The sequence below is a fragment of the Drosophila willistoni genome, chromosome 3R, assembly GCF_018902025.1.
Source record: "Drosophila willistoni isolate 14030-0811.24 chromosome 3R, UCI_dwil_1.1, whole genome shotgun sequence".
Classification (NCBI taxonomy): domain Eukaryota; kingdom Metazoa; phylum Arthropoda; class Insecta; order Diptera; family Drosophilidae; genus Drosophila; species Drosophila willistoni.
The window spans coordinates 25825115-25852913 of NC_061086.1; the positions used below are offsets into that span (position 1 = coordinate 25825115).

General features: G+C 42.0%; 1 protein-coding gene across 1 annotated transcript; it reads left to right on the forward strand.

Annotated features, from left to right (window-relative positions):
- Positions 1-93: 93 nt before the first annotated feature.
- LOC6647345 (dynein beta chain, ciliary) lies at positions 94-27661 on the forward strand. The gene is made up of 30 exons (XM_002069829.3): positions 94-288; positions 374-907; positions 1131-1219; positions 2384-3043; positions 3102-3384; positions 3448-3926; positions 3981-4480; positions 4535-4848; positions 4919-5022; positions 5580-6130; positions 6224-6441; positions 7610-7786; positions 7853-8230; positions 8321-8494; positions 8579-8851; positions 10038-11489; positions 13601-13867; positions 14051-15096; positions 15150-15702; positions 15817-16337; positions 16408-17154; positions 17219-17807; positions 18012-18260; positions 19475-19951; positions 20017-20381; positions 23491-23629; positions 23700-23866; positions 23921-26698; positions 26756-26950; positions 27020-27661. The coding sequence occupies exons 1-30, from the start codon at positions 94-96 to the stop codon at positions 27117-27119; spliced, it is 14574 nt and encodes a 4857-aa protein (XP_002069865.2). The 3' UTR covers positions 27120-27661.
- The last annotated feature ends 138 nt before the right edge of the window (positions 27662-27799 follow it).

A 27799-nucleotide genomic window follows, 5' to 3' on the forward strand; every position in this document is an offset into this window, starting at 1 on the left:
AAGGCACAGCTTCAATTGAATTGTTTGCATTTCATTTGCACTGCTCCCACATATCCTACTATAAAGTAGTAGTGGTAGTAGTAGTAGCAGACCATGTCCGATGCGGCTGCTTTGGCCAGCAGTGATGAGGAGGCGGCTGTCCCCAATGGCAGCATCAACCAACATTCGACGTATATTCAGCGTGAATATAACGATGCACGCTTGGACCGTGTGGCCACCTATACAATAACCACAATGCGCCTCAAACCAGATAAATGGGGTAAAATGATGGCCAACGATGAGTTTCGTGTGAGTAACCATCATCCTTTTTCAATCTAATTCCAATCGAATCGAATCCAAACCGATTTCCCCAACTCCCGCCTAACCACAACAGCGCATCGTCCTAGACTGGGCAAACGGACAAATACGAGTTCTCATCATAACGCTCAGTCCGGGCGGTGAGCTGGTTCCACGTAGCTGCATCAGTGACTTGTATCGCAAGTACACTTTAGCCAGCGGCATCGGTTTACGTGGCAGTAATCAGCAGCAGCAGGAAGATGTGGCCATGGCCACAGCAACAGTGTCCGCTGTGTCTGCGGTAATGGCGGCTACACCAGGCGCACTTTTGGTCCCATTGCCACCAGCCTCGTCCAGTTTCACCACACTGGATGGTGTGCCACGTGGCAAGTGTGCCTACTTCATACGTCGCAGCAGTGGCGGTGGCTCTGCATTCAAGCTGACAGAGGCTAATTTTGCATCCAGTGTCCTTTATGGAGATTTTCCAGTTCATAGCAAAATCGAGACAATGTCGCTGGTGTTTGATGAGATACTGCAACCCTTACTGGAGCAGGCGCAAAGTCAATGGCCTGCTCTGGTGCAAAAGGATCTACAGACGCGCATCAAGGAAGTAAGAAACACCCTTACAGAGGTATGTGGGTCATGGAGGGGCAGCATTCGCTGAGGCGTTATCTCATCATATTAATCTAATTGAGAGTCTTGTCTACAAGGGGCCTTGGACTAGCTCCATTGTCTTGGAAAAGTATTTCGCTTAATTGGCAAAACTTTTCATGTGTCTAAAAGCGAAATATACAATACATACATACATATATACTAAATATATATATATATATACTTTATTGTTATCCCCACAGATTAAGGGCAAAACCAACAATCGCACAATTTTATCGTTATTAGTTTCGCCAACAATCGTCGAGGAAGTGTTTGCGCACGTGGACCGAGGGTAAGTTGGAGCCCAATTCAATGCCCATTGTCTCAGACCTTAATAGAGGAATGTCCTACACCATGGCCAATTACAGAGAGTGTGTGAGTAAGGAGTGGCAAGCTATCGAATTGAATTTCAGGCAAATAACTTTTACCCATGAGTTGGCGCAAATTGATTAAATTAGTAATTTAGGATAAACTCAAGTTTTCTTTTATTTATTTATTTATTACTCCTCCATTTAAAAGTTTTTTATTTTGTTTTTTTTTTCCTGTTTTTTGCCTACTTTTGGAATCATACAAAATTTCTCCGGCTTAGAGAAATTTTAATTTTTCAAATGTTTTAATTGAATTACTAAAATAAAGAATTAAAAATTGCAACTGAATATGAATAGTGCTCTTACACTGTGCGAAATCAAGGGGTTTTCAACCGAAACTACCTTTTATTATAAATAAGGAAAAACCTATAAGTTTCTAGCTTCATAATTTCATTTTGTGATGAAAAGTAAAGTATCAAAATTAGTAACATAACTTCTTTAGAAAGGATTAAATTCTCAGACCTTTTTTGTAACCCAAATGCATTTATTGTCAAGTTTATGTTGCGAATATCCCTAAAAATAGTTCAAATTTTAAAAACCTAATGTAAAAGTTGCTTCTTGAGTTTGCCCTCAGTGTGGTTTTTCGTTTTAAAAGCAATTTGGCAAAAATGCCTTTGTGCATGTTGCAAAAGTATTTATTATCAACAATTGTTGCCATTTGTGGTCTTTGTCCATGCTTGAGCAATTTGTTTGTACTTGGGCAAAATGTTAAAAATCTAACTAAAGCCATAAAGAAAATAAGCCATTAAATCAATTCAATTGAGGTCAAATGTATATGAAAATTTACTTTAAAATATACAAGACAAAGAGAGCAATAAAATAGAAATAAAGAGAGAGAGAGAGAAAGAGAGAGAGCGAGAATTGAATAGAAAGAGCTCAAAATGGGAGAAGGGGTACAAATGTGCAAATATTTTGGGAATTAGGTCAATAAATGTTTTTGCTCATTAGAAAAAGTTTTTGGCCATTGAAGAAGAAAGTTGCTGGTCCTAAGAAACAAATGCAAAACAAATTGAAAGAAAGATAGAAACCAAAAAGCGTTTAACCCTTTGTTCTTTCGGCCTTTTTTGTTTTCTCTCCCTTGTTTTTAGCCAACTGCGTCCCGCCTTGGATCCAAAGTTTCGTAATTTATTGGAGGAAATGTTCATCAATTGGACAACCCAAATGCATGACATTGTCATGGAGCGTTCCGAATGCCAGCCCATGAGTCTAGCAACGGCTTCTTCAGTCGGCAACAGCATCAGTATTCCCTCGAAGCACATAAATATGGTATCGCTGCCAGCCCAAGAGATTGGCTTCTGGACAAATCGTAAACTAAATTTACAGAATATCTACGATCAATTAAGGGAGCCAACTCACAAAACTTTGGCACTAATACTCGAGCGAATTGAGTCTGTGTATTATGAACCATATGCCAAGGCATTTCGTCAACTTGTCACCGCTTGGCTTGAAGCCCAGGATGTATCGTTGTGGCTGCAACCTCTGCTGCGACACACTTCCGCCTTCAATTCGGTGCAATTTAGCAATGGTCATGAGTTGATTGCCCCACTGGTGCATGTAGTCCATTTGATTTGGAGCAATGCTCGCTTCTACCGCAGTTCCCGAAGGATGAGTGTCCTACTGCGTTGCATCTGCAACATGTTGGTGCATCGTGCTGCCGAAGATCTTGAGTTTCCTCTGCTCTTTCAAGGGGATGCCGATGAGGGGCTTCAAAGAATAAATCGAACCAGCAAAGTCTTGGAGTTTTTCAAGTAAAGTTTCTTATATTTTTGTAAATATATTTCTATGAATATTTAAATGAATCCTTAGACAACGCACTCTCGAGTATAAAGAACGCTATGCCAGCAATCAGATTTTACTGCCTGCCTTGCCGGAAGCTGCGCATTCTCCACCAGTCGGCGACGACGATGAGGGCCAACAGCAATTGTGGCGCTTCTCCAGCGAGGAAGTGTTTGGTCAAACACTTGATGGCTTCTTGGCCCAGCTGTCGGAATTGCGTCAAGTGTTTGAGGCTGCGGTGCAGTTTCAGCAACTAGAGAAATTGGAAATTGGTGGATTGCGTGGCAAGCTTCTCACTGAACGTTTGCGAGAGGTACAAGAGTGAAAAATTGCTTTAAGTTGATTTAAATTCATTTACTGTTTCCAAATTCTTTAGATCTTTAATGAGTTTAAACTGCTCTTTGAGCAGTGGAGCAATGTTGACATTGATCTCGCAGCTCCAGCTGCTCACAAATGGAAATGTTTTAAGAGGGAGCAGAATATATTCTTTGCTCGCATGCAATTGCTAGAACAGAAATTGGCCACAATTTTACTTCAGGCCTTCGAACAGTGTCCCAGTTGGAGACATTTGGTCAGGCTCACACTTATGTTTGGCACTTTGTTGCAGCGACGAGCCGTACAGCCGGAACTAGTGTGCCTCTTACCCCATATAATGAGTATCTATGATCAGGAACTGATGCAACTGGAGCAGAGTGTGGGAGAAGTTCTTTTGGGCTATGACTTGCGTGGTTTGCCAGCTGTGCCCTTGCCATTCAATTTTCCTCCCATTGCCGGGGCCATGATGTGGTTGGAACAGCATATCAAATGCTGCGATGAATTGGGAGCCAAGCCATTGACACAACTGATTGAGATATTGTGAGTCAATTGACATCAGAATATTTCTTCTATTAATTTGACATTCAATTGCAGATTGTGTGAGAAGTCAGAGCTTCAAACTTTACCCTCAAGGTGGAAATCTTTATTGTCACGGCGGAATATTTTGACCACCAAATTGAGTACTCTTCAAATGAAAATCTGGAACAATTGGCAACAGGGAATAGACAAACAAATTGCCAAAGGACTTGAAGAATCGGTTCTCACACAATTAGCCGACGTTAAGCAATTGCATTTGAATTTTTCCCTAGCTCTATTCACTTTGCTTAAGGAAACGAAATATTTTCTAACCCTGCAAGCAACTGGCAGTTTATCAGAGGATCTTTTCCAATTGCCAAAGTCATTGCTTTCGCTATATGCCCAAAGGGATGACTATTGGCAGCGTCGCATACGTTTAATCAAAATCGAGGAGTATTATAATGGCATAAGAAGTGGAAAATGTGCTCCAGCCGAGTTGCAATTGATTGGCCATGAGCTGGTGACTATAGATGAGCTGGTGGAAAAGGCATGTAAGCGTCTAACCTGGCAAAATTATGGTGAGTTATCAGTGTGAATTTGCTGCTGGTAGATTATAATTGATATTTTTTCAGATGATGAACTTATTGGCTGTATTTTTGAGCAGTCAAGCAACTTATTTAGTCGCCTGCAGCAATCGCATGCTAATTTGGATGCCATATTGGCAAGCATGCGTCGTTGGAGTCGCGAGCCATTGCATCAGCGTAGTCTCTATGGACGCAATCTCCTGGATTTGCGACATCAGCAGGAGCGTGTGCGTTTGCGTTTGCTGCAATGTGATGAGACGCGAATGTTGTTGAATCGTCTATTGATAGCAAATTTCTGTTTATTCTTCAACTATGAAACCCAAGAGTTTCAACTTTATTCACGTGACCTTAACGTGCAGGAAGTAAGTCATGCAAAAAACAAAAGAGCATTGCTAGTAACTTGAATGATATTTCTACTTTTGTCTTGACAAGTTCGTTTTAGAATTTCCCAAAGAGCAGCGATATCAATATAATAAATATTTGGCTAGTGTGGATGAGCTAATTGCCCAGGAAGTGCGTCAGGCTATGAAAATCAGGTTTCAACACACAAATAAATAATTGATTAATATTATTTGCTTAAGGCGTCATCTTTCATTTCGACTTTTCTCATTTCATTACATCTCAATTATTTGGAAGCTAATCACACTTTCGCTTGCACTTATTCAATTCTCATACTCGAAAATACAAAACAACTTCATTGCATTTTGACACGCTGGCAGCTACCTTTCATGTCTCATCAAAACTAATCAAGTAAATGAGCACAATATCGCACACAGCAACCGCAAAAATGAAGAAGACCCCTGCAATGGCTGAAACCAGCAACAACAACAACGACAAGAAATTTCTGAAGAGGCGGGGGCATTCATGCGTCAATTGCATGTTTCACTTAACGGCACTTTTCGTGATTGCATGCAGAGGAAAAAGAGACGGCAAACAGACAGACAGACAGACAGTCAAACACATACACCCACACACACTCACACACACACAATATCGTGATGAGGAGGAGGGTGGTTGACGAAATCAGCACAAAACAAACTCAACCTCAACAGTAAATTTAATTTTCGCATTACTCATACGCCATGTAATTCAGTTTAGAGTATTTGTACAAAGAAATGACGGCAACGGCAGCAGCAACACCAACACCAACACCAACAACATCAACAACACCAGAAACGGAGGCAGCAACAAAAATTGCACCTAGTAGTATGGCAAGGTTAGTGCTACAACAAATCACAATGCCGCAAGCGACAACAACAACAGCAACAACAGCAACCATTCAGGATGCACCGCTCTTCGAAGTAAAATTGGAACTGACGGAAACGGAAATACGCTTCTCGCCAGCCTTTGATGCAAGTGTGGAAAATAATTTTCAACAAATTGTCGAGCAGCTGTTGCTGGATATAAAACAGACATGCAACTGCATGCCAAGAATTGTGGCTGACAGTGCCCTGTCAGAGGATGAGGATGAAGATGACGATGAGAATGAGAATGAGAATGACGGCGATGACGATGGCTATGACAACAACGATGAGGCACAATTGGCAAAGGAGGCAAAAAAATCTTTTCAAGAACCCCGCCAGCAGCAGGTCGTGCAGTTCAACTTTCTGGCTGCGGCAAAGGCATATAGCGAAAAAAAGGAATGCAATGGCAACTTAACACCAGGTACATAGCACACAAACCAACCAACCCAACCACGTCTTGCTGTATTTTTTGTTTTCGGTCTCCTCTTTACAGGTAATGAAGACTTGGCACTCCTGGAGCAGGCCATACGCAATGCCTTGGCAGATACTGTGCAGTCCTCATTGACTTATGCTGCCAAATTCCACGCCTATGAATTCCTTTGGAAGCAAGAGAGCAGCCAAGTGCTAGCGGCTTGCATGAAGACAGCTCGCGACCAGACCAACCATGTCAGTGGCGGGGGCTTTGCCATCATGGAGACATTCAAAAAGGAGGTAAAAGAAATCACCCCAGAGAGGTCAGGGAGAGAGTGGGGGAGAAGTGGCCAACTCACAGACACTCTAGTGGGTCAGTACCCAATTGGCAACCACACAATTTACGTTGTGTAACCCCTGAGACCAATAACGGTTGATAAATGTTGACCATTTAGGGTCAAATGTGTGTGTCTGTGTTGGCCGAAAATCCAGAATGTAGCTCAATTCAATGCCAACAACAAAACAGAAAAAATATCAATGCTTTTTTTTGTGTTCTTGTTTCCTTTCGCTCTTAGCAAAGCGACAGAATGCTTAATACTTTCTTTAAACAATTATCAAGCGCCTCACCACCTCGAATCCCAAAAAAGTATGCTATAAATTGCACACATAGACATACAAATGTAAATGCTAAAGCAGACAAACACACAAAGCAACAACAAATCATGGTCACAAGCGTGTGAAATTGGTTGCTGCCCCATAAAATAGGACCCAAAGTATTTGATTTCATTCGACATGAATAACTGAATAATGTATGCCCTTTAATCAAGCCAAATATTTATATCGAGTTCTCATATCCAAATCCTTTGCCAACATATTATTCAAATCGTTTTACAATTGATTTTCTCACTTTTCAATTGAGATTTGAAATGCTTTTAATTATGGATTTAAGTCAATATATAAGCCTACTGCATTAGCTGCCAATGTTCACAATTAATCAGAAACTAATAAGTTTTGAAGCCGGTCTTTACTTTCCATCTGTAGAAATTATATCTCATAAATATCGAATAGTAAATAACTGAGATGTAAAATATCACTAATTTGTATTGCAGACTATATTCACAATCGAAGAATATTAACTTAAAAACTAATTAATTTAAATTGACTTATTTATACTCAAATGAACAAGGCGAAAGACTCTTCGGCAGAGTATAAAAAATCACTGACCGGCATTTTATTTATGACTGGCCATTGAGTAGCCTCTAGAGGCAGCTGGTGCGTCTAATAAACCAAAGCCCACAATACTATTTATACATATATATATGTGTATATAGTATATAGAATATATACAAAAGCCCACACTCACATGGCAAATTAGCAAATAAATTAAGCTACGGGCCAAAGCAAATGAAGTTGTCCCCCCGACAGAGCGATGTTAAAGTGTTCTCTCCATTCTCTCCCTTTCTGACAGATTGAGCACTACAATGAGGTACACGATGCCATCGACCAGGATGAGAATCGGCATTGCATCAACGGTTGGTTGGCATTGGATCTGAAGCCACTTAAATTTGCACTGCTCAATCATGCCTGCAAATGGTCTCATCTCTGCAAGCAATGGCTCTTGCGCTATGTACAATGCACTCTAAAGGTGAGACATTTGGCCAGAGGAGTTAAACAGTTTTGTCATGCATATATAGTGCCGTTTCTCTGATAGGAATTGAATGGCTTTATTGCTCGTGGTCATGAGACACTGCAATTGCATATTGCCCGTCAGGATTTCAAGGCACTTTTGCGTGTCCTGGGTATTGTGGCGGAAATCCGACAACGTGAACCCTATGCCGACAATCTCTTCAAGCCGCTCAAGGATATTATGGGCCTGCTCAAGACCTACAACGTTGAGTTTGAGGCTCAGCTGTTGCGTAGCATCGAACAGTTGCCCACACAGTGGCAGCAGCTTAAATTGAAAGCTCTGGCCAAACAGGAGGCCCTACAGGATACGCGCTACCATCAGCAGCAGCGAGTTGGGGCTTTGATTGGTCTGCACACGTGCCATCTGCAACATTACGTCATCAAGCAATTCCAACGCATGTCGGTAAGTTGCCCTTGTTGTTGTTGTTGTTGTTGTTATTCGTTTGACAAGCGTGGAGCCCCCATTTTGATTGCCTATTTGCGTTTTTGGCAGTTCTTTCGTGTACCCTGCCCGCAGGTCTACGATGACTGCGATAAGGTCTACGTGCGTTTACATCGCTTTGGTAATCAGCAACGTCGCTATACACACTGGGCCAGACTCCTAGATATTCCTGCTCCCGAAACGGCAACGTTGCAATTGTGTCACATCGAACTTCGACGAGTAAAGGTAAGCTCTGCGTACAACTGAAAAGATGTGAAGCTATACACAGATTTCTTTTTTTTTTTTTTTGTTTTGCCCTCCTTTCCGCAGCAATTGTGGGACTTTGTGCGCGTCATCGAGTCCTGCATTGTTGACTGGCATGGGACACCTTGGCTGCTCATCGATACAGATGACATGGAGCATGAGTGCAAGAAATTTACACGCGATCTACGTACACTGGACAAGTGTATCAGAGAATGGCAGCCGTATGTGTACATTGTGGGTGTTCTGCGTGAATTGGTCGCCTCGCTGCGAGCTATTACCGAGCTGCAGAATTCAGCAATTACTGAACGCCATTGGCTTGAACTGATGCAACTGACAAAGGTAAGCAACACTCGAAACTCAAACGCAAACGCAAGCCCAAAACAGTGCAACTCGTCGCAAATGCCTGCCAAATGATTGCGCGGCATAACAACAATGGAATTTGATGGCCAAACCCCCTGTCTGCCTGCCCCCCTTTCCTACTCCTATCTGACTGATATATCACTCTCAGTTCCCAATGGCCCGGCCCACATTTACCAAACACATTAGCAGCTGAATTGTGTGTGTGTGTGTGTGCGATTGTGTGTCTGTATATACAGGTTGACAAACGTTCACTGCATCTGACAGCGACCTCATCAGAAGCTGCAGGACATAGCCATGAATAAAAGCGTGGGATATAGCACTTTCGGCAACATAGTTGCTACAGCTGAAACTGCCACTATAATGGTTTTAGAGAGACCTATTAACAAAATAACGTTTAAAATTGACTACCTAATATGACTTATTCAAAGAAATTGTCCTTTACCTAGACTTTTTTCTCTCTTTTCTTTTTTCTTACTTAAAATTTTTTGAACTAAATTGGAACATCTTTTAAAAGTCAGACAACTTGCTAAAATCTTAGACCAATAAGCCATCTCGGAGAAGAATCAATTTGACAATCTAAACCATAATTCTGTTGTTATATTAGCTAACATCATAATTATAGTTAGAGACAGTTGTTATTAGTTGCATACCAGACAATGAAGTAAAATTAACTCTCTCATAGAATTTCTCTTTGCATTTCAGCTAAATGAACACCATGAAATGAAAACGCTCGTAAGTGAAAATTCAAGCTTAACTAATTTCAAATTTAATTAGGCCTTACACATATAAGCAACAAAGGTGTTTAGTTTCTAGTTGTTGCTTGTACCGGATAACATAATGAAGACACATTGTAATGAGTTATTTCGATTATTTGGTGCATATCTAGCTTATGGCCATTTCAATAATCAAAATGGTCATAATGCGTGTATTATTAAACAAAGGCTTGCCTTCTGCTTGGCCAGCCAAACGAGGCAATCTTGGTATTAATTAATACATTCATGTACATCGATTTTGGCACTTATCTGGCGGTTGCCACTGGCTTCCACCACCCCCCAAAACACCGGTACACAAATCAAATGTGATATGTTTACAAGAAACTCGAATTGAACAACAGACTTCCCAAATTCAAATGACATACGTTTATACAATTTGATTCCACATTTAGATGAGATACAAAAGCAATTCGTCCACCAGTCTGGCCGAATTGCTTACACTGAAACTGCATCATCACGAGGAGGATATTAAAAACACTGTGGATCGTGCCATTAAAGAGATGACAGTCACCAAAGTTCTAGATGACATAAGGGCCATTTGGTCCCATTTGGAGTTCGAATTGGAAGACCATCATACACGTTGCAATATAAAATTGCTCAAAGTATCCGAAGAACTAATTGAAACATTGGATGACAATCAAATGCAATTGCAGAATATATCCACATCCAAGCATATTGAATATCTGTTGGACAAACTCAATCATTGGCAGCGTGTTCTCAGTGGCATTGACAATTTGATTGGCAATTGGTTTGAGGTTCAGCGGAAATGGATTTACTTGGAGTGCATTTTCATTGGATCGGCCGACATACGAGCCCAATTGCCGGCAGAGGCAGCGAACTTTGAGCAAATTGATCGCGATTTCACGCAGCTTCTGGCTCAGGTCAGTCAAGTTCGTGTCGTCATGCAGGTTGTGCTGCAGCATACCGATATCCTGGCCCAACTGTTGCAATTGCAGCAGCGTCTGGCCATATGCGAAAAGGCCTTAAATGATTACCTTGAGACGAAGCGTTTGGCTTTTCCCCGTTTCTATTTCATTTCATCAGCCGATCTCCTAGACATACTTTCAAATGGCAATAATCCACAAGTGATTGATCGGCATTTGATCAAGCTTTTCGATTCCATACTCAGGCTACAATACGAAACGAATACCACTCATGCCGTTGGTATGCACTCCAAGGAGAATGATGAGTATGTACCTTTTGTGGGCGAAACTGGAGGCGGGCAGATCTTCATCGAATGCAGTGGTCGTGTTGAACTCTGGCTACGGGCCATTATCTATCAAATGCGAAGCACTCTGCATGAACTCTTTCGCCGGGCATTGCATGCATTTGGGGAGAAGCCACGCGAATTGTGGCTCTACGATTGGCCAGCCCAGGTGGCCCTCTGCTGCAGCCAAATCAGTTGGACAGCGGATGTGAATCGTTCATTTGCCAACATGGAAGAGGGCTATGAGGGCGTGATGAAAGAGTTGCACAAACGACAAATGGCCCAGCTTAATGCCTTGATCAATTTATTGCTGGGCGAGCTAACCCCTGGCGATCGTCAAAAGATCATGACCATATGCACAATCGATGTCCACTCGCGAGATGTGGTGGGTAAAATCATTTCATCCAAGGTCGACAACTCATTGGCCTTTCAATGGCAAAGCCAACTTAGACATCGCTGGGATGATGACCAGGCCGGTAGTTCAAGTAGTGGCCGTGGTGCCCTTAGCCGCGGCGAAGAGGATTGCTTTGCCAACATTTGCGATGCTGAATTTCGTTATGCCTACGAGTATCTTGGCAATACTTCACGTCTAGTCATCACACCACTCACCGATCGTTGCTACATCACTCTGACTCAGGTAAGTGATTGAAATCGATATAAAATTTAACCTTGAGATGGGCGTTAATGCTTTTAATAGCGGAAATCCGTCACAATATGCACATTAGTTACTCGATTGCGTTTTAAATAATTAAATGCAAATACACCTAGACCTCGCTTTGCGTTGGGGATACGTTCCAAAAAAACACGACGCAAACTGAAACGACGCAAAGTGAATTAAGATTTTCTATAGGCAACTGTGGCAACCCTGCCAGACCGATAACGGATATCGAAGAAATATCGGACGTAAAGTGGTAACGCTCGGGGATTTTTGAAGAGTGACAGCGAACAAGTGTAGATGTACAAAGAACTAAAGAATAAATTAATATTTAAATAAAGTATAATTAAACTATAAATTGCGAGTTGTTACAGCAACCATGGAAAGATCAAAGATAGGTTCCCGGGCTATGAAAATACTAATTTCTAGAAAGAAAAATTGAACAAAGTAAACATTTAAAAACAAAAATGTTATTCCATTCATTCATTAAAAAAAAACTGCTTCCATTAAATCAAAATAACCTAATAAAATATTTGATCTTTATGAGTTTTTAGTGGCTTCGTTCACCAAAAATTCGTCCAGAGTTTGGTGAATAGCTTTTTTTTGTAAATTTAAATAAATTTCTTGGTAGCAGTTGAAAAAACTTCTGTCATTGTCAGGATCGTTTTTTATCAAAATTCTCCATTGCTTCGTCAATCAAGCCCATCGCTTTTGAAATTTGTTTGGAGGATAAACACTGTTCTACGAACATTTCTACTAAACCTTCCCCGAGTTTTGATAGCAAGACGCAATTATAAACAGAAGTAGGTAAGCTAGATGTCAATGTTGAAAAACGTAAAACTGACAAAAATGCAAAGGCAATGTTGGTAAAAGTTTATATTGGCGTTGCTACAATGGCTGATTAAACAACGCATCAACGAGAATTTAACGACGCACAGTGAAAATTAGTACTAATAAAGCAGCGACGCAACTTCGAAAAAACGCAAAACGAAACGACGCAAAGCGAGGTCTAGGTGTACATTGAAACAAAAGGCCATTGTCAGTGTATGTGTTTAACAACCGGAAGTTAAATATCTGTTATTTGTCTCGGGCAATTAGGGGAGCTTTTTTTGCTTGTTCTACCCTTGAAATGTCGCCAATTTTACACTCAAATAAGTGATTGCTGCTAAACTTTAAACAATTCTTCTGCTTTAAGCTGACAATTATATTAAATTTCTTTACTAATTATGAACCAATTCTGATAGATAAAAAAGATATTTGATAAATAGTATGCTTACACTATCAAAAGATATTCATGCTAAAATATTGACAGCAAAATCGTTGTCTAAAGAACGAGAAAAGAAAATAAAAGAGAGAGAGATTTAAGAGATTTAAAAAATACTCGTATACAAAATATAGAAAATTGGTTTGACGTATTCTTTAATAATGGACGGTCAATTGCTTAGACTACAAAACGAGTCTAAATTTAAGGGAGCCAGAGAAAAATTGGTCAATGACCGTGTGTACTGGACAGATATAAATGGCTAAGCAAAAGAGGGTGAATCTATTTTCTTTTAAATTGAGACAAGCACCTGACGATGTTCCATTAAAATTTCAATTGTTTTTTAATATTTATAAATTTCGTAACTTTTACAAAGTCATGACACGAAATCCGTTGACTCCTATTCTGATGAAAAATTTGTTTATTTGGCCTACATAAAAAGAAAAAAATTGTTTTAGCTTTCATTAAATAGCTTAAACCCTTATGCTGTATACCAATTACCAATTATCACTTTTTTACTGACCAAAAATGAAATATTCTGTAAAATATTGAGAATGATAAAATTGTGCATTCTTTTGGTAAAATGAAACCAAATGCATCCAGCCAAAACAAACACCATAAAAAAAAAACAAAGCTAACGGAACTCTGGCCATCAATTTGGTAGAGTTTCAGATTGTTTTACAAGGCAACACGATGCAAAATGAAAGGAAACGCCTTCGCTCTCAGCTTTCTCAGCAAATTAAACAACTCGTTAGTGGGAAAATAAATGTTGCTTGTAATTTACATATGCCCATTTCTCCATCCCCTCTCTACTCCAACGCCCACATGACAGTCACTGAGGCTGAGGTTGGCCGGTGCAACCGCTGGACCGGCTGGTACGGGAAAAACTGAAACAACCAAAGACCTGGGACGGGCACTGGGCGTAATGGTTTATGTCTTCAACTGTTCGGAGCAAATGGACTACAAATCTTGCGGCAACATTTACAAAGGGCTGGCCCAGACCGGTGCCTGGGGCTGCTTTGACGAGTTCAATCGCATCTCTGTTGAGGTTCTCTCCGTGGTGGCCGTTCAGGTGAAGACCATACAGGAGGCGATAAAGGTGCGACCGACCACTGTCGACTACGTTTTTGCTTGCAAATTGATTTTGCCGCTTTCCTTTCATGCCTTGCCTTGCCTTTCCTTTTCTTTTCCCCTATTTTCCACGCTGCACATTGATTACATTTCTCTGGAACGGGAACTTGCAACCTGGACTTGGTTGGCTGGCTGCTGCTTCTGTTTACAGATGCATAAAACCCAATTTATCTTTATGGGCGAGAGCATTTCGCTGGAGTCGTCGGTTGGCATTTTTATCACAATGAATCCTGGGTATGCCGGTCGAGCTGAATTGCCAGAGAACCTGAAAACATTGTTTCGTCCATGCGCCATGATTGTGCCGGACTTTGCCTTGATTTGTGAGATTATGTTAATGGCAGAGGGCTTCCAAGATGCCAGACTGCTGGCACGTAAATTTATCACACTGTACATGCTGTGCAAGCAGCTGCTGTCAAAGCAGGATCACTACGATTGGGGACTCAGGGCCATCAAATCGGTTCTTGTGGTGGCTGGCACACTAAAGCGCGATGACCACAGTCGGCCAGAGGATCAGGTGTTAATGCGGGCATTGCGTGACTTTAATATACCGAAAATTGTGACTGAGGATGTTCCCATATTTATGGGTCTCATTGGTGATCTCTTTCCGGCCCTGGATGTGCCGCGAAAGCGTGTCTTTGAGTTCGAGAAGACCATTAGGCGGGCGGTTAATGAAATTAAACTACAGCCCGAGGAGGGTTTTCTCATGAAAGTGGTGCAATTGCAGGAGCTTCTCGATGTCCGTCATTCGGTATTCATTGTGGGCAATGCCGGCACTGGCAAGACCAAAATCTGGCAAACATTACGTGAAACTTATCGCATACAGAAAATGAAGCCAGTGTGCAATGTCCTCAATCCAAAGGCTCTATCGAATGATGAGCTCTTTGGCATAGTGAATCCCACGACACGCGAATGGAAAGATGGTTTGTTCTCTTCGATAATGAGAGATCAGGCCAATATGCCGCCGGGTAATCCCAAGTGGATAGTCCTCGATGGTGACATTGATCCCATGTGGATTGAGAGTCTCAATACATTGATGGACGACAACAAAATCTTGACATTGGCTAGCAATGAGAGAATTTCATTGAAACGAGAGATGCGTCTGCTATTCGAAGTTGGACACCTGAAGGCAGCCACACCAGCCACTGTCTCGAGAGCGGGAATTCTCTATATTAATCCACAGGATCTTGGCTGGTCACCGTGAGTAGTTGTACTTATAGTATGGTGGTTTAATTTGCATTCAATTCCATTAGGTATGTCTCATCTTGGCTGGAAACTCGTGTGGACATGATTGAGAGAGGCATTCTGACCACCCTCTTTGAGAAATATTTTCCCTGTTTGATGCAGCGCCATCGAGATTTTCGGCGCATCACACCCATCACGGACATGGCCATGATACAAATGACCTGTCACCTACTCGAATGTCTGCTGGACACAAATGGGAATGGGACAAATGGCTCAACCGATGGCCGTATGGATGGACCGAAAGCTGGCATCAATCCACATAGCCTGCATCATGGTGAACTTTCGCATGAATCCGCCGAACTGGCCCTCGAGACGATTTTCGTATATGCAAGCGTTTGGAGCTTTGGTTCGGCATTGCATCAGGATCTAATTATTGACTGGCATCGCGAATTTCACAAGTGGTGGACGGGTGAATTCAAGGATGTTAAATTACCAAACGTTGGCACCGTATTCGACTATCATTTGAATGTGCAGACATTAAAGTTTCAGTCATGGTCCGAAATGGCTGCCCAAGAGCAGCCACCGGATGGAGTACAAATTGATCCCGAGATGCCATTGCAGGTGAGTGTGCGTGCCCCAAAAGAGGTAAACTAATCATGCATACTAGCAAGACCAATTCATCTCTCTACCCATGTCCCTGTTCCTGCCCTGCCTCATTTCGGGGGGGGAGTGTAGAACGTGCTCATTTCAACTGCAGAGACCACACGTCTGGCCTATTTCCTCAAGCTGCTCATTGACCGCAATCTGGGCTGCATGCTGGTAGGCAACTCCGGCTGCGGCAAGGGCGCCATCTTTCGTGAGCTCTTTAGCAAATATGCCAGTGACCAGGAGCTACTCGAAATCGCTGTGACAGCTGTCAACGACAGTCAACAGCAACAGCCAGCACCTCTGAATAACCCGATGTCAACAACAACAACTCCAGGAGTGGCTAGCATACGTCGCAAGTCTTCGTCGTCGACATCGCCAATGCTGACCACTGTGCAGGCAACTCATTTCAACTTCTATACCACGTCCGAGATATTCCAGAAAATGTTAGATGGCCCTCTGGAGAAGAAATCGGGCCGATGCTATGCCCCCAGTGGGCCCAAAAGGCGTCTCATCTATTTCGTTAACGATCTCAATATGCCCGAAGTGGATGCCTACGGTACAGTGCAGCCGCATACCATAATGCGTCAATTCATGGACTACAGACAATGGTTTGTAATTTGTAAAAGAACGTTCATTTATTTTCTATTTGCCTTTTCCTTTCTCTTGCCCCCTATGTAGGTACGATCGTCAGCGTTTACAATTGAAGGATATAAGACACTGCCAGTTTGCAGCCTGCATGAATCCTACAGCTGGCTCTTTCACCATCGATCCCCGGCTGCAGCGTCACTTTTGTGTATTCTCGGTGGCCACTCCGGGCGAGGAGACTCTCCATTATATCTACAGTAGTATTTTAAATAATCATTTGGAGCATCCTGCTCAGGGTTTTAGCAAGGAAATACGTTCGATAGGCAATCTATTGGTACGTGTTGGCATTGCCCTGCATCGCCGTGTGGAATACGCCTTTCTGCCAACGGCAGTAAAGTTCCATTACATTTTCAATTTACGAGATCTCACCAGCATCTATCAGGGACTCATGAATAGTGTGGGAGCACCGAGTTCTGGTCAAGCGGCTAGTTATGGTGGCACCATATGCAGTAAACCCTCTGAGCTAATCCGTCTCTATGTGCACGAGGCTTATCGGGTCTATCACGATCGACTGGTCGATCTGTATGATATCAAATCTTTCAAATCCTCCATACGGGATATCTTCAAAAAGGATTTCGAGGATTTTGACGAGGAATTTGTATTTGCCGAGCCCTTAATCTACAGTCACTTTTCTCAATCGCTGGTGGATCAAAAGTATATGCCCTTGAAGAACTGGGAATCGTTATATCAACTTTTACTAGAGGCACAGGCCAGTTACAATGAGGTTGTGGGTTATATGAATCTGGTACTCTTTGAAGATGCCATGATACATGTCTGTCGGTTAGTAGGAATATTGATTATTTCAATTTCCAATTGTTCTTAATATTTGCGATTTATTTGCCAGAATTAATCGCATATTGGAGAGTCCGAGGGGCAATGCTCTGCTAATTGGAGTAGGCGGCTCAGGCAAACAAACGTTGGCTCGTCTGGCGGCCTTTATCTCATCGCTGAGTGTCTCGCAAATTCAGATAAAACGCGGTTTTGGTTTGCTCGATATGAGAGAAGAAATAGCCACACTCTATATGAAAGTTGGCCTAAAAAATCTAGCTTCAGTCTTTCTCATTTCGGATGCTCAAATACCCGATGAATCGATACTAATGCTGATCAATGATCTCCTTGCATCGGGTGAAATTCCCGATCTCTTCAATGACGATCAAATGGACACAATTGTAAACGGCATTAGGAATGAGGTGAAGCAGAGCGGCAATTTGGACACCAAAGAGAACTGTTGGCGTTATTTTGTAGAGAAAGTACGAAGATTGCTAAAAGTCGTACTTTGCTTCTCACCAGTTGGTCAAACATTGCGAGTGCGTGCCCGAAAATTTCCAGCAATTATTAGTAGAACGGCTATCGATTGGTTTCACGAGTGGCCAAAAAGTGCTTTGGAATCTGTATCACAGAAATTTCTCAACGAAATCAGTAACATTTTGGAGGTTTGTATTCCTTTAACAGTTCTCTCTCTATCTCTTTCTCTCTAGGTTTGTCCATTTATTTATGCATCTGTCGTGCACAATTTACAACTGAAACCTGTCACACAGAATGGAGGCTTTAAGGCCTCCACTACCAGCACAAAAAGCCTTCATTCTGTGTGGACCACTGAGACTGACCTCCGGCTACATTTTCTCACATGCACGCAGCCCGGTCTGGTGCCACCCATTGGGATTTTTATGGCCTACGTCCATGGGACCGTGAATCAGATATCGAAAATTTATCTACAGAATGAAAAACGCTACAACTACACGACCCCAAAAACTTTTCTCGAATACATTTTCCTCTACCGCAAACTGTTGGTGGACAAAAATGGAGAGTTCGCTGAACGCATTGCACGACTCCAGAGTGGCATGGCCAAGCTGGCCGAGTGCGCGCGTCAGGTGGACACATTAAAGGTGAGTAAATGATGAACAGAGAACAAAACTGAATGCCACATACACACACACACGCACCGACAGATGGGTCAGGTAGGTTGCCACATGCAAATAAAATGTGAATGCGGTGAGCCCCACTTTATGCTATATGCATGTACTATCTACATATGTATATATAAAAACAGCGAGTGAGAGCAGAGAAAGGGGAAGAAAGAGGGAGATGCATTTATATACCCTGGATAGGCCACATAGAGAGATAACGGTGGTGCTAGGATCTGACATAGTTAAATTATAGTAACTTACAATACAAATATAGATATATAGGAACTCACTATTTTATGAAATGCTACTTGATTTCCTTATTAGACACTATTCTTCATTGTGGTTACTTCTTAAGAACTTAAGAGTATTTCCAAAAAGTTCCTAAAAGCTTAAAGAGAATTTGATAAAATTGAATCAGATTTTTTCTTTTAAGAGAAGTAAAATCAGTCCAATTCAGTTTTTACAAACCAAATATCTAAAGATATTTACCAATTTCAAACAGCAGTGCCTAAAAGTATGCAACTAAATTAAACACATTTAATTTGTAGTCGTCTTTAGAAATTTTTCGTAAACTTTTAGGGTATAGAATTGATCGATACAACTTCTTGCAATGACAACGCGACAAGCGCACTCTATTCGATCCGTGAACCAATCCGCCTGCCATTCAATTAGTGCGTTTAATTGAATTGTTGTTGCAGCAAATCTGCTCACCATTTGCCATGGCAACACAGACGAAGGAACGAGAAAACCAATAAGTGTGAGTGTGTGGACAAAGCGGAAGGCACTTTTGGGACACAAGTTGAGAATATTCTTTGAATTTTTAGCGCCGTTTCCGGTTACGCATTTATTTCGAATACTAACAAGAGAAAGACCCACAAAGCTAGAGAGAGCAAGTGAGAGGCAGCCAAATGTTATTTAAACTAATTGAATTAAATTGAATTCGTTTGTATTGAACAAGAGGCACTTCAGTTTCACAGCCCCCACACCGCCCACTACGCCCCTCCTCTAGTCACTGACCGCAATTTGTGCTGGAAAGTTGCGCCGTGTAAATATTGAGCCAGCGTGCCTGAGCTTTAATTATTTTCATCAAAAGTTTTTCATCTGGCTTTTCTTTTTCGAAGGTTTGAGTTTTGTTCTAAAAGTTGTCTAAAAAAAAAAAAAACCAAAATCATTCTCTCTTCCGCCATGACCAGCATCAACTGGCCATACAGGAAGTCCAATTGGCAGCAAAAAATGCCGCAGCTGATAAATTGATTGTGATTGTCAGCGCGGAAAGTGAAAAGGTGAAAAGGGAACGTTTCATAGCCTCGGAGGAGGAGAAACGCGTACGCATTATCGAGGAAGATGTTTCGATCAAAACGAAAATGTGTGAAGAGGATCTTAGACAGGCTGAACCCGCTCTGGTGGCAGCACAGGCTGCTCTCAATACGTTGAACAAAAACAATTTAACCGAGTTAAAGTCATTCGGATCACCCCCCAAGGCGGTCATCAATGTGTGTGCTGCTGTCATGGTTCTATTGGCCACAAATGGCAAAATCCCAAGAGAACGCAGCTGGAAGGCAGCCAAGCTGATGATGGTTCGTGTCGATCAGTTTCTCAATGATCTACTCAACTACAACAAGGACAATATACATCCAAATATAATTGAAACATTGCAGGAATATCTTAAGGTAAGCCAAGTAGCAAGGCAAAATAAACGAAATCGACGATTTACTCTCCCTCTCTTTTGGGATAGGATCCTGAATTCAATCCCGATAAAGTAGTACAAAAGTCTGTGGCCGCTGCTGGCCTTTGCGCCTGGGTCATCAATTTGCATCGCTACCATCAGGTCTTTCTGATTGTCGGTCCCAAGCAGCAGGCTCTGCAAGACTCACACCAGGAATTGCTAGAGGCCCGCGAACGTTTGCAATATCTTAAGGCAAAGATCAACAATTTGGAGGCCAAATTGGCCGAAATTCAAGCTGAATTTGAGCATGCAGTGGCCGAAAAGCAAAAATGCCAACAGGAGGCGGATAAAACTGCCTTTACCATCGATTTGGCGCATCGCCTGATACACGGTCTCTCCAATGAGAATATACGCTGGCGCGAGTCCATCCAAAGGTAAGTGAGTGAGTGAGTGAGTGCGTCGCATTTATGCGTAATCAATTATTAAATTTAATTTACATTCCGTGTGCGCCCGCAATCGCTTTAATTGCCTTTCCACAACCTGCCCCAGTCCCAGTCTGATTCCCATTCTTTTCCCCTCGTCCTCTTGAATGGAATGAAATGGCAGTTAAAGGTGGCTGGCCAACTGACTGGCTAGCTGCCACCATTTTGCTGACTTGCGGGACACCACACAGCAACAAAAGGCCGTAAATTTTATTTACTTGCTCCCATTTCTGTCTCTGTTCTGGCTGTTTCTCCCAATTTTGTTCAGGTTCTCGACCCTCGACACGAACAAAAAAACTCATTGCGACTCGACAATTGACTAAAATTGTACAAATGGCATTCCGACGCAGTCCACTGTCAATCTAAAGACACACTAATGCATTTAACCATTGAATTAAGTCAATATACCTTTTGTTTTTATCATTGAAAAGTCTCTGAAAAGGTTTTTTCGAAATTGAAATGAAGTTTTCAACATTTTAATCTCAACTACAATATCACTGAAACTGAAAGAAAAGGGCGTCTAAAAGCATTTCGGCGTTTAAAAGGTTTTGGTCCAGAAGCTTTTGTACTTGTTGCAGACCAAAGACAACAGGATATATGTTAAAGATATTTTGAATCCTTTCGCGTCAATAAAAAACACCGCCTCTCTCAGTAAATGAATAAAGCCTAAAGTTTTAAGAAATTACCTAAATGAGACTTTGGTTCTCCGCTTTAAATTTTAATATTGCCTACTTTTCCGCTTCATTGTTAATCAAATGCATCTGAGCATTACCATTGCCACCTTTTGGGCATTGGTCAACCAATTGCCTATTTCCGTTTGAATGGGCATGCATTTGGTTATGGAAACCACTGTCAATTATATTAACCACCAACAAGTCGACCAACTAACCATACAGGCAACCAACCAATCAAGTTACATGCAACATACAAGCCAAATGTATGCCAAATGCCATATACCAGTTATATAAACTTAATCAAATTCATATTGATGTCAATGGCAAATTGTTGGCCAGCTGCCTCAATTGGCACACACACACCTGCTTGACTAGCGGATACAATTCATTGAAATTCAATTGACTGAGTGTATATGTGTGTGAGTGTTTGTGTGTGTTAGCCAGGTAAAAGGGGATAAAAATCGACAAAATCCACAAAAGAAGAACCAAAAGCAAAAGGGCTCTTGCATTTTCGCACCTAAATAACTCTGAGTACAGAGAAAGGCAAGGATAGAAAGGAATTTCACATTGGAAAGACTTTATGGGGGTGCATCAGAAAGGGAGAGAGAGAGAGATATGAAAATAAAAAATTTCTACAAATGCAATCTAATGCATACGTATGCAACAACAATGCACTGGCAAAGGAGCAAATAGCCTTTGGACGATTTCGAAAAATGAATATAAAACATATTAGTATATATGTAAGTATGTATAGAGACTTACCTACATACACACATACAATTTTAAGAATTTTCAAATATTTATGAAAATATAATTTGACTCACAACAACAAATTGCACCCAAATGGCTGTATGTGTGTGTGCGGGCTTGTGTGTATGACTTGCATATAAATTTCTACATATTTGACAATGACATTACACACACACACAACCAAGCACAAAAATACTCAATACACACACACACACACACAGATACATTGCACAAGAGGATGTTGGGTTATTTGTTTATGTACTTTGCTGTTGTTGGCATTGTTGTTATTGGTAGAGAGAAATGCTTTTTCAAAAATATTGTCTGCACTCTGAATGAGAATGCTCTTATGTCACTTGACAGGTATTTGACCAAAACATTTACAAGAATATTTCTTCAAAACAATTATTACACATACATACATTCACGCGCATAAACACTCACACATACACAACACACTACACACACTATGAATATTTGTAAAATATATTTCAACATTTTCATTCAAGAGGCTTTTTCTTTGTTTTTGTTGTTTTACCAAGCACTCTATCATTTATACAATTTTTTAAGTAATATTAACTAGATAATGGTTCTCGTTTAATAAAAATAAATTATATCTTCAATTCGTAGTTCCCAAAAGTATGCTACGAATAACTAACTAGCCATAACAGCAACTACCTATCTGCTCTTTTATATATATTTCTTCATTGTAGTACTTTTAAACTATAAAACTATAAACTATTTTAAACTCAAAGGGTTTCATTTCTGTGAACAAAGTCTATAGCTTTCTGAAAACAATGATGATGATAAAGCACAAATTCTTTTTTTCTATACATTTAATAATTTAACATTTTTTTTGCAAATTAATTAACTCAAGATTATTAAGGCTGAAAAGAAAATTATGCCAAAGTTCACAAAACTGTCCACAGTGCGTATGAAAAACCTGATATTGAGTTGCCTAACTTAAATCGATTGGAGAGTGTATAAAAGAGTCGGCATATCCTTATGTTTAGTTACTTATTCAATTACTAAGCATAAATCACTTGAGAAAGAAAGTATGTATGCATTTTTAACTGAGCCAAAGAGTAGAGAAGAGACTAATTGAAAATTATTTTATGCTAGTTTCGCATCAAATTAAGTCATAAAGTGGATCTAAAATGGGAGAAGAAATATTTCAATAATAGTTGGCATGCAGCAAATTTCTAATAAGTTATACGAGCTACTCAAAGATGCCATGGCATCCATCCTCCTCCACAATGTCAGCAAGAGCTGTGTGGATGTGGGCAGCTCGCAACTGGTAGAAGGATCAACAACAAGTTGCAAGTAGCAACCTCCTCCTGGTTCGACATCATTATTTTTTCAATTTCCCCCTTATTTAAATGCAGTATAGGAAGCACAACTACAAAAAAAAACACAAAAAAAAAAAGAAGAAAAAACGGAAGCTCAGGCGTCTGAACCTTCAGGCAGGATGCCTGCCCTCTTGTAATTTATACGATTTGTTAGTACCAAATGCGGCAGATTATGCCCCACTACCCCCTCCCACTTTGACTTGAACCCAACACAGCCACTCGACACATTCCTCTTTGTCGGCGTCTCATCTTTCCTCCTCTCGCTCGTTCTCATTGTCTCAAACGTTTTAGTTTACAAGCTAAAATTGGCACACTACCTGGAGATATACTGTTAATTTCCTCCTTCCTGTCGTACGTGGGCTGCTTTACGCGTCGCTATCGTGAGGAGTTGCAACACAAAATGTGGCTACCGAATTTTCGTAAAATCGATGTAAGTCAAGTCCCCCAGCAAAAAGTAAATTCCATGACTGACTGACTGAACTCTTGTCCTACTCATATAGCCGCATATACCGCATACCGAGGGTGTGGATACATTGGCTCTCTTCTCGGATGATGCACAAATTGCTACATGGAACAATGAGGGTTTGCCCATGGATCGCATGTCCACGGAGAATGCAACCATTTTACAACATTCAACGCGTTGGCCTCTTATGATTGATCCGCAGCTGTAAGTAGCAAAGAGAAAGAAGATTGTGGTTATTAATTTAGATTTTTTTTTTAGGCAAGGCATTAAATGGATTAAGAATCGTTTTGGTGCCTCTTTAGTTGTCCTGCGTCTTAATCAGCGTGGTTTTCTGGAGTCCCTGGAGAAGTCCATTTCAGCGGGCGACACGGTTTTGATAGAGCAAATCGAGGAAACAATGGACACAGTCTTGGAACCTCTGCTCAGTCGGGCATTGATCAAAAAGGGACGCTATCTGCGTATCGGAGACAAGGAAATCGAATTCAATGCAAATTTCCGTCTCATCTTGCACACCAAGGTGGCGAATCCGCACTACAAGCCGGAAATGCAGGCGCAGACGACATTGATTAACTTTACTGTGACACCGGATGGTCTGGAGGAGCAACTGTTGGCGGAAGTGGTCAAAATCGAGAGGCCGGATTTGGAGCTGATGAAAACAGAGGTCACGGTGCAGCAAAATAAATTTAAAATCTCACTAAAAGCCTTAGAGGATGAACTGCTGGCCCGCTTGGCATCGGCGGGTGAGAATGTTCTCGATGATCATGCTTTGGTCTTGAATCTGGAAAATACCAAGCGAACAGTGGACGAAATTGAGGCCAAAGTGAAGGAGGCACGTCTGACCACTTTGCAGATTGATGAGACCAGGAACATCTATAGATCGGCAGCCAAACGGGCAGCTATTTTATATTTTGTTCTCACGGATTTGAGTCGCATCGATCCCATCTACAAGTTTTCACTTAAATCCTTTATGCATGTCTTTCGCCAGGCCATTGCCGTGGCTCCAACCGACTGCAAGAGCTATGAGAAGCGAGTGGGTCATCTGGTGGACTCGATTACTCTACAAACCTATCGCTATACCCTGAGGGGATTATTCGAAGCGGACAAACTGACCTTCACCTCACACATGACGCTGCGAATTCTAATTGCCGCCGAACAGGTGGCCAAAGATGAGACAGATTTCTTGTTGCGTTATCCCCACGATCCAAATACTCTGTCGCCGCTTGATTTCGTGGGACGCAGTGCGTGGGGTGGCATCAAATCATTGACCCTGATTGAGCATTTCTATGGCATCGACAAGGACATGGAAAACTACACAAAACGTTGGCGCAAATTCATGGCCAGCGATACACCTGAACGGGAAGCATTTCCTGGTGAGTGGAAGCATCGGACTCCCTTGCAAAAATTATGCATAATCCGTGCCCTGCGTCCAGATCGCATGACCTATGCCATGCGGCAGTTTGTGGAACAAACCATGGGTCGTCCCTATGCAGAGGAACAGACGCCCTCGTTTATGGCCATATTTAAGGAGTTGAATTCAGCTACTCCAGCATTTTTTATACTCTCACCCGGAGTAGATCCCATACGCGATGTGGAGCGATATGGGCAAAAGCAAGGCTTTCATTCAGAAGCTGGCACTCTAATCAACATTTCGCTGGGTCAGGGACAGGAATCGCTAGCCGAACAGGCCATCCAGCAGGCCCTGGACTCGGGTCGGCAGTGGGTAATTTTGCAGAATATCCATTTGGTTGTCAATTGGTTGCCCACTTTGGAGAAACTAATCGAACGCATTGTGCTGCAGAGTGAGACGGACGGCGAATCCAATTTTCGCCTCTTCATCAGCGCTGAACCAGCTCCCGATCCTCAGTATCACATCATACCGCAGGGCATACTGGAGTCTTCGCTCAAAGTCGTGAATGAACCGCCCGCCGGGATGGCAGCCAATCTACATAAGGCATGGGATAATTTCTCCCAGGATGTCCTGGAAACATGCACCCAGGAAGCGGAATTTAAGTCCATACTCTTTGCCCTCTGCTATTTCCATTCGGTGGCCGGCGAACGACGCAAATTCGGTCCTCAGGGCTGGAACAAAGTGTATCCCTTTAATATAGGTGACTTGACCATTTCGGCGAATGTATTGCACAACTATTTGGAGCACAACAGCAATCGCATACCTTTCGAGGATTTGCGGTATCTCTTTGGTGAGATTATGTATGGCGGTCACATCACCGACGATTGGGATCGTCGCTTGTGTCAGACCTATTTGGAGGAGCTACTGCAACAAGATCTCATTGATGGTGACTTCGAGCTGTGTCCTGGGTTTCCCGCTCCGCCAAATCTAGACTTTGATGGCTATCACGCTTACGTTAACGAGATGCTACCCGAGGAATCTCCTCTGCTCTATGGCCTGCATCCAAATGCTGAAATTGGTTTTCTTACCACGGCCTCGGAACAATTGTTACGTACCATTTTCGAGCTGCAGCCACGTGAATCCGAGCTGAGCTCACACTGTGGAGCACCGCGCGAGGAGCTGGTTAAGATTATGATCGATGACTTCCTCGACAAGTTGCAGGATGAGTTCAATTTGGAGGCCCTGCTAAATCGTGTGGAACGCAAGACTCCGTTTGTGGTTGTCGCCCTGCAAGAGTGCGAACGCATGAATGCTCTCATACGAGAGATCAAACGTTCGCTGCGTGAACTTATGCTAGGCCTGAGGGGAGAACTAACAATAACCCAGGAGATGGAACGTCTGGATCATGCCATTTTCTATGATCATGTGCCCGATGCCTGGGCCCAATTGGCCTATCCCAGCAATTTGGGCCTTCAGGCTTGGTTTGCCGACCTCCTGCATCGCATCAAAGAACTAGCCGGTTGGCTAAATGATTTCAAGCTTCCGTGTGTCATCTGGCTGGGGGGTTTATTTAATCCTCAAAGTTTTCTTACTGCCATCATGCAGGAGAGTGCACGCAAACATGATCTACCCCTGGATCGCATGTTGATTAGTTGCGATGTAACCAAGAAGCAAAAAGACGATGTAACGTAAGTCTACTTAAAAGCAGCGAGACTCCAACTGTAACATTTGATATCCTTAATTAGTCTGCCACCCATGGAGGGTGCTTTTGTCCATGAAATATATATGGATGGTGCCAGTTGGGATTGCCAGCTAAATTCCATTGTTTCGCTGCATCCCAAGGAATTACTATGCGCCATGCCCGTCATCTATATCAAGTCTATTGTCCAGGAGAAACAAGAGCTGCAACGCATTTACGAGTGTCCGCTATACAAGACCAGGTAAGCACGTGATTTCGCACCTCTTACCTCAAGCTAGCTCTTAACGTGTTTTGCCCCCCTTTCTGGTAGATCGCGTGGCAACACTTATGTCTGGACCTTCAATCTCAAGACACGCGAGCGTCCAGCTAAATGGGTATTGGGCGGTGTAGCCCTTCTCCTCCAGCAATAAACAAAACGCCAACTACAAAGCGAAAAAGTCTCTTTTTTTATGCCAACCAACTAATCATCAATTTATTTATAGCTCATATCGCGCAAATTCACGTGAAGCTAACGTAATTTTCTGTGTGGCAATTTCTATTATCTAATGGCGTAGCGAAACTCTCGAAATTGCTGTTGCTATCGTTGGACTCTGTATTGTGAGGAGGTTCCATGTCTGGAGTTCAGAACTTCCTCTATTAGGGCTAGGCCTTTTGTTTAAACTTTAAAAACCATGCAATTTCAAAATTCCACTTAAATGATAACACAAGTCAGACAGAGAGATATCAAATGACATTATGGCAGACATTTTTTTCCATTCAATATTCAAAGCTCGACTCAACCTTCCTTTTGAACCCATCGTTCTAGACAAACAACTCGATTTACAGACAGACAAATAACACACAAATTTCATCAGACGTCACAGAGACGACAACAACGTTCGAGAGAAATGGTCAGATTAGCTATCTAACTAAAAGCGTCATATTGCATAGAACAAAGTCTGACCCTTCTCACTCTCCCTCTCTCTCTGTAAATGTTACAAAATATTTATAACTCAAAACTCGTGCCGCACTTTCTCACTTTCTAGAATGACTTTGAGGCCGACCACCAGCTAACCACGTGTGTCTGGCATAATTAGACCCTTGCGACTGA

Excerpts from the sequence above, each read along its gene's own strand:
- LOC6647345 (XM_002069829.3), top strand. The coding sequence starts at position 94 with ATGTCCGATGCGGCTGCTTTGGCCAGCAGTGATGAGGAGGCGGCTGTC. Across the intron at positions 13,868-14,050 it reads CCATACAGGAGGCGATAAAG|ATGCATAAAACCCAATTTAT; the intron begins GTGCGACCGACC and ends TTCTGTTTACAG. Across the intron at positions 23,867-23,920 it reads CTTATGATTGATCCGCAGCT|GCAAGGCATTAAATGGATTA; the intron begins GTAAGTAGCAAA and ends TTTTTTTTTTAG.